Source organism: Phyllobates terribilis, unplaced genomic scaffold (assembly GCF_046119375.1).
Source record: "Phyllobates terribilis strain yellow unplaced genomic scaffold, ASM4611937v1 Scaffold_6773__1_contigs__length_42120, whole genome shotgun sequence".
Taxonomy (NCBI): domain Eukaryota; kingdom Metazoa; phylum Chordata; class Amphibia; order Anura; family Dendrobatidae; genus Phyllobates; species Phyllobates terribilis.
In genome coordinates this window covers 17,719-25,789 of record NW_027369515.1, presented here as the reverse complement: position 1 = coordinate 25,789, position 8,071 = coordinate 17,719, and the positions used below count along the sequence as shown (strand labels likewise).

Here is an 8,071-nt window from a genome sequence, read left to right as displayed (position 1 = left end):
CAATGACACCAGCAGCAAGCTATAAGGACAATTACAGCACAATGTATCCCTCAACCCTAAAATTATATCAGACCAAAATTACTACAAGGCTTGTGTGGAAGGCAAGAAAGAAAGAGCTTGAACTGCAATTCAGCAACAAGCATGTATATGGTACAGCTAAGAGCACCCCCAAACCTGGCTGCCCATCTTCATCTTGCATTTTGCATACATCAGGAAAACTAACAGACAGATTTGTCATCCTTCATTGTGTAATGCATCTTTACTTACTCATAGCAGTTCAGTTTCCTCTTGTTCTCCTTCTCCATCATCAACCTCATTATCTTCATCATCGTCCGGCGCATCTGGATCCACCCCCTAACACACGAGTATATATTAATACCTCCATGTTTTTATTAGATGACGAAAATACATGATATGATACCTTCAACTGTTTTTCCAAGCGGTCTAACCCCATTTTCGCAGCTTCATTTAGGGAGTTTATCCTGAATTACACAAGATCAATTTCAAGGCGCGATATTTTTTAGTATAAAAGAAAGAAAGGAAGTGCGAAAGAATTGCCTTAATGCAGCATGATAGTGAGATAAGGCCTCCTGCAACATATTGGTGGAGGAAAATACTTGCGCAAGCTTGACATGAAGAGAATCATCGGCCCAATCTTTGAGATAGCGCTCAAGAAGAGATACAGCGTCTCCGTTTCGCCCTTCCATTACATGGAGCTCAGCAAGTGCTAGCGCTGCCCCGAGATAACCAGGCTCTAATCTAAGCGCAGACTCATAGAACTTCTTTGCCTGCAATAATCATCGGTCAGCAACTAACCAATAAATATATTATGTTTCACAAAATAGGGTTAAATTTTTGTCTAAAACACATACTCCATCCGATCCAAATTAAGTGTCGTTTTAGAGGGAAAAAAACATGAGTTAAGAAAATAAATAGTTGTCCTTTTAGCACACAATAACACTCCATTAAAGAGGAGAGTAAATGTTAGAGGATCAAGATGATAGATGAGAAAGTAGGAGAGAGAGATGGAAAACAAAGTAATAGGTGAATAATGATAAAAAAATAGGAAAATGGAGTATAATTAATTACTAGCTAAAACGATAGTTAAATTGAAAATAGTTGAGTCCTTAAACAAGGGAGTATTTTTCATTTAAATTTTTTAATCATAGACAATTTAGTCTTTTTGAACATGTTAAAATGCTGCTAACGGATTATCTATGATGTTGGCAATTTCCATTTTGTAGAGTAATTATTTTCTTGGTTAATGAAAAATAATAAAAAAAAGAAATAGAAAAAGGGTTAACCTTTTCTCTCCCACTAGTAGTACTAGCATGCACATCCCCAACTAACTTCAAAGCCTTAGCAGATTGAGGCATTGCCTTCATCGCCTCCCTAGCAGCATACAACGCCTCTTTGACCTTAGAGAGGGCTAAATAAGAGTGCACTAAACCTGAGCAAAATACAGTTGGTGTTGTCAAAATTAGAGATTAAAGGATACCAATCTTAATTATAAGCTGCCAGCTGGCCACCTTGATATGAGCGAAGATCAGGTCTCAACTCTTGAGCTGTCCTGAACGCCATTACTGCTGCTTCTGGCCGATTCATAGATAAGTACAGGTTACCCTGGTGAATCATTACAATGCAATAACAAATTATCGATGTAAGCAGAAGGTTTCTAACAGGAATTGATTGTCATTTGACTTGATAATCAATCTATATAATACTAAACCAAAATGAAAAACAGCCTATGTGTCAGTTTGTCATTGATTTGGTCATCTTCTCATTAATTTTGAAGATGACACCCAAATAGGCGTACATGTGGCAGAAGTTATTTTGAACTGGAAACAAAATCTTCTATTTTATAGAAGTAACAATCTAACAACATTAAAAATCCAACATTATCTATATTTGATCATAAAGATATTCCATAAAGAATAACAGGAAATGGCTAAAATAAAGAATACATAAAATTATAATTACAATGTAATATGATGTATTTTTATTAGCATCATTTACTTTATGTATATGTAAAAACTATACTATATGTACAAATTAATTTATTGTAAATACCGGGTTAAACTTTTTAATACAGAATCCGCCATACCTTCATAATGTAACCGGGTACATGCCTTTCATCAATTCGGATGCTCTAGAAACAAGGAATCAGTAGCTATAAGATGCACGAAGAACACAGATCAACAAACAACAGAAAAAGTAGTTCAATCAGACCTTTTCTGCATATGTTAATGCACCCCTCTCATCTTTTCTTTCCCATAATGCCGACAAGGTAACAAATACTTCCGGCTTTGATGGATCAGTGTTCAATAAATCATGTACCAATTTTGTTAGCTTTGGATAGTCAGACTTCATCTTTAGAAGCATTGCATACTCATCCATATATGTGACCACGTGTGGATCAATTATTCGAGCCTGGAAAATTAAGTTAGTTACATACACATTTAAAATTGCAGTACGGTTATCAACTGCATTATCGAACATTGGTTACCTTTTCAAAATTCATAATCGCTTCATCATTTTTTCCAGTTATAGCCTCGACTTTTGCCATTTCAAGTAATATATGCACATTATTTGGGAAACGTTCAATGAGGTCTTTGTAGATATCTAAACCACCTGCCAAAACACAATTTTGTGGTTTTTACAATCAACAATTTTAGAAAAGAGTCTTAATAAATTGATAGGAAGCAATTGAAAGACCAGAAACATTTTATTAGTATAGTTCAACACTACTATATTGACTTATCAATCATGGTGATTAATATTCGACAAGGTAACAATTTTTCCATGGTGAAAAAGAAACACGATAGTAACTGCTTCAGCAAAAGGAACATTTTCAAGCTCATCATACCTTTATAATCATTTGTAGATATACAGCATTGGGCCTCAACATAACGCTGCAGCCATTTAGCAAAGGGTTTACTGTTATGACACTAAAATTAACCACAGAAAAATACGACATACAAGACCACAAAATCAAAAAGATGAAACATTAAACAACAAATTTCATAGCCAACCTGTAACCAGCGACTAGACTCAGAATTATCAGAAACAATCCTTCCACCTCTACTTGCTGTCTGAAATCAAACCCAGGAAGTGTTAGCTCAGCGTTTACTCTTGAGGCTTCAAATATTTAATTTTGTGCAATGTATATATATCAACTGAATTCGGAAATACAAATATCAATATGCAAAGTATCTTACTTTATTGAGGGTCAAAGTTATAATCTATTAAGTCGAAACTACCTTAGGTTCCATTCTTAGTTGGTTCGGTTTTTAGTTTAATGAATCATTTCACCAATATACACCCTTAAGCCACCTATAAATACTCTTGTATATGTAAACAGAAACTCAACTGATTCAGTTGCATTAGTCTAATGAATCATTTCACTCTCTCTTATGATCAAGGTTGAGAATCTTATAGTTATTGAGAATGAATGACTAAGTACACATCATAGTCATTGAGAATGAATGACTGAGTACACAGCAGCCTTGAATTTATATCACAAGGCTGTAACAGAGTCAATTGAAATTCCTATACATCAGGCACTACTACCACCTACACTAAGATTTACAAAGAATAATAAAAACAGATTTGGCTAAATCAGTAGCATAATTATAGGAACAAACTACTAGTATCATTATTTTGAAACTATTACTATCCTGCAATCAAACTACTACTACAACTAAGATGAGTACAAATGAACAAATTCTAGGCTCAATAGTTTCTAACCTGAATTGGGCAAACTACTACTATCACTGAATTGGACAAACAACTACTATCTCAATTTCAGTCGTAGGAATTAAAATTCGGTCTAACCTGAATAGGGCAATTATGATTCGGAAAAGAAGACTGGCAATTGTAATTCGGTGCTTGATGGTCGCGGACGGATTCGATGGAGCGGCGGTTTGGCACGGTGGCGGGTGGAAGACTGGGCGCCGGATGGGATTCGCTGGAGCGGGCACAAGATAAATTAATTTTCACCCAAAATAGAACACACATCGGAGTGGCAAACTCAAATTTTCACACCAAGGTAAAAATCTTTTGCAAACTACCGCACGGCCCGCTCCAGCGAATCCTGTCCGGCGCCCAGTCTTCCACTCGCCACCGTGCCAAACCGCCGCTCCATTGAATCCGTCCGCGACCATCAAGCACCGAACTACAATTGCCAGTCTTCTTTTCCGAATCATAATTGCCCTATTCAGGTTAGACCGAATTTTAATTCCTACGACTGAAATTGAGTCAGTAGTAGTTTGCCCAATTCAGTGATAGTAGTAGTTTGCCCAATTCAGGTTAGAAACTACTGAGCCTAGAATTTGGTCTATTTGTTCATTCGTACTCATCTTAGTTGTAGTAGTAGTTTGATTGCAGGATAGTAATAGTTTCAAAATAATGATACTAGTAGTTTGTTCCTATAATTATGCTACTGATTTAGCCAAATCTATTTTTGTTATTCTTTGTAAATCTTAGTGTAGGTGGTAGTAGTGCCTGATGTATAGGAATTTCAATTGACTCTGTTACAGCTTTCAATTGACTCTGTTACAGCCTTGTGATATAAATTCAAGGCTGCGTGTACTCAGTCATTCATTCTCAATGACTATGAGATTCTCAACATTGATCGTAAGAGAGAAAAAACATTGTTTCCCTTATTCAAACATTTGATAGCACAGTCAGCCTTGAAAAAATGGAAATTTCATTTTGTTTGACCTTGAAAATTTTCTATCTTTTTTCTGTAAGTTTGTTATTTATATCTTTTTCCTCTATCGAAAGCAAACCTGAAGATGAAAATAAGTACTCGCTATTTTTAGTTAATGTAAATGATGATTTTGCGATAGAGTTTTAATTGCCAAGTGGAAGGAATTAACAGGGAAGGACAAAGACTTTCTAAATTAAAGACTACTAAGACATAATGGAGTACATAAACATCTATTTTAACAATTTCAATCAGATGTATTAGTTGTATTCATCCGGGTTTTTGATTGCCATTTAGGTAGCATATTACAGATAGGGTAAGTAAACTTGAACTGACAATCACCTGAGGAAACAATGATATAATATCTTTTGCAGAGGCTCCCAGATCAGCCAAAGCTGTTATAGCCTCGAGGATGTATGGACAATTCCTGTCAATTATCAGAGTGATGCATAAAGTTGTACTACTACGATTTAGTCAAGGAAATACAAGAAAAGCCAGCAGTTTGATAAGTTAATAATGAGTTTCAATTTTTTCTCTTGGTGTATATGAATTAATGTCTTCTTTTATTGAACAATGGAACAAAACTAAGGACTTCTCTAACTGCATGCAGATTACAACTTAAAAAAATAATTGGATATAATGTAGTATTCTTAAATTCAGTTTTTGTCCATAACCTAACTCCCATAACACTTATCAATAGACAGGCTCAAGACTGTGAGACAACAGATATCCCTCAAAATAGTGAACAAGAAGCAACCAGGGCTATAAGCATGTGTCTATTTACTTAAGATGTTAACTCAGATCTTGAGGGCATTTACTTATTAAAAAGAGCCTAGAACATTCTCGATTTCATTTCATAGCCAAATATATAAGCAGGGTAGCGAGATCTCTCAAAATACAAAACTTGAATGTATATGATGAAACCTGTTGTTTCCAACTGGACAAACCTCAAGCACTCCTTAAAACAAGCAGCTGCAGCACGATTATGCCTTGAATTTCGATAAAGCTTCCCCATCATCAAAAGCATTGGCAAGTTTCTAGCTTTGCTAGGAATAGCCTCCAACTAGAAAGTAAAACAACATTATAATCTTTCTCCAAGGTTAAGGACATAAAAGGAACAATGAAAAAGGCATAACTAGGGGCACAAAGGGAAACCTCAGTAAGAGCAGCTTTATTTTCATTCAAAGCATAATGACAAGATGCAACTTTGAATTTCACCTGCCACAGTATAAGACAACCCACAAGAACGATCAAATAATGACAAACAAAATGTAAATTAAATTGAGTTTATACAGAAAGAAATGAAAGCTATGTCCACCTCATGCTCATTAATCGCTGGTGTATTGAGGGCGGCGGACATTGATCTACCGGACGAAGTCAACGAACTTCTCAATGACGATATATTTTGTCTCGGAAGAGCCTTGCTTAATTGCAACGCTTGTTTGTAAGTATGCTGTCAGGAAAGCAAACCGTTACGACAAATTCAATTAAGACACTTCCTGAATTTTATAAGCTGGGAAAATTATGCTTCTAACTTTTTGCTCACTGTTAAAGTTTAACAAAAACAATTTTTTTTATTAGTAACACGCTGCTCAAACTACCATACCGAAGTATCAAATTCAAAGAAGGCTTATATGGACACTCTTTAAGTGTGTTTCCTTCCTTACCAACAATGTAAAATACCGGTAATGGAGATAAGAATTTAGACCCACCTTTCGGTTCCATTAAACTACCCCTTGTCGTTAAACAACATCACACCGAAAACGAGAATTCTCAAATACTTCCTCACTGGACTGAAAAAATTCTTAATCTAAGAAGAGGTTCTAAGAGAAGTCATAGATTACTTGGAGTTGGAAGACAAAGGGATAAATATTTCTAGAAGTAAACAAACAATCTTTCTAGGTAGTGGGTGGTAAGAAGTCACCTCTAATTTCGTTCCAAAGTCTTAGGATAGTAACTGATAGATCTGTTTCCATCACTATCCTTACACCCAAAACCGCACAGCACTCAATAGATTCACTGTGAAAAGAAGTTCAACAAGGTCCCACCATTTTCACATACATCCATACCCATACAAATTCAAAAATCAGTCAAGCAACATCAATTTTTTGATAATAATCATATTACACCTAGGTTTTAAACCATTCAGACAGACACTAGGCTTGATTTCAGAGTGCAAGGAAAATAAGGAGCTTTCAAACGAAACTGTGAGGAAATACTAACAATGGCCCTCTTGAATTCTCTTTCCTTGAACAATGCATCGCCATGGAGCACCTTCAAAATAAATCAAACAACAAGGAGCGTGAAAAAAAAACGAGGCAAATTCAATTGGCTCCAAAAGGTAAAATTGACAAAGTGAGAATACCAGTCCTTCAGCCTTGAGGCAAGGGTTGGTCTCTGCAACTGAAGAGGACGATGATACGAGAAAGGAACTCTGCTCAATCGGAAAATCAGAAACAAAGAAGTGATCAAATCAGACCTGAAAGCATCAAAAACCCTAAGGAGAATTAAGTAGAGAGAAGTACGAGAAGGTGTGCGGAAGTGTAGAGGCCACAGTCAAGAAGAGCCGTAATTTGGTCTTTGGGAACGTCCATGGATACTGATTTGGGGTTTTCCCCGCCGGAAATCTGGAAACAGCGGATTTCGTCTCTGCTATTTTTTGAAACAACAACAAAACTGGAAGTGAGTTCCACTTGAGAAAGATTCAGACTGTTGTGATTTATATTCAAAAAATCTAATAATAGACCCAGCTGCCTGAATTGCACACAAGTCCCTTCATTTACATATTTTATCTAGAATGGCCCTTTTTAATTCAATTGTTTTTGTGAGTGTTCAAGATTTCACGAAAAGTCAATTTGTCTCTAATAAATTAGCATATATCCCGTATCATGCACGATAATATTTTAAAGTATAATTATAAATAATATTTTTATAAGAGAGTTTATCATAGATGCGATATTTGATTAAATTATGAGATTCGATGAGATGATAAATAGTTATCAGATAAAATAGTTTGATACATGGTGAATAGTACTACTATAATTTAAATAATATATAAAAATGATTGACTCTACATTTTAAACGAAAATTTTAGTCATGAATAAAATCTTTTGTTTTTCTCAAAGTTTTTTAAAAAATATTCCACAAAAATTGGATTTACTTTTTATATATCATAAAATATAAATTATGGCAGGTTTAAATCTTACGAAAGAAATGTAGTTTATAATAGTATTCAATATATATTAAAATATATGTCTATATATGTTTGATACGGTTATTAATTGAAAGTAATCTAAATTTATAAAAGAATTTTTTAACATTTTAATTATTAAGTTATTTTAGAAGAATCATTTAAATTTAATA

General features: G+C 34.8%; 1 protein-coding gene across 1 annotated transcript; it reads right to left on the bottom strand.

Moving 5' to 3' along the window:
• Positions 1-267: 267 nt before the first annotated feature.
• LOC141251167 (uncharacterized) lies at positions 268-7,302 on the bottom strand. The gene is made up of 17 exons (XM_073670263.1): positions 7,234-7,302; positions 7,074-7,142; positions 6,932-6,982; positions 6,027-6,161; positions 5,864-5,926; positions 5,656-5,771; positions 5,051-5,135; positions 3,033-3,092; positions 2,867-2,912; positions 2,507-2,631; positions 2,230-2,430; positions 2,105-2,149; positions 1,530-1,623; positions 1,305-1,450; positions 559-788; positions 422-482; positions 268-354 (listed from the first exon to the last, which is right to left on the bottom strand). The coding sequence occupies exons 1-17, from the start codon at positions 7,300-7,302 to the stop codon at positions 268-270; spliced, it is 1,683 nt and encodes a 560-aa protein (XP_073526364.1).
• Between the last annotated feature and the right edge of the window lie 769 nt (positions 7,303-8,071).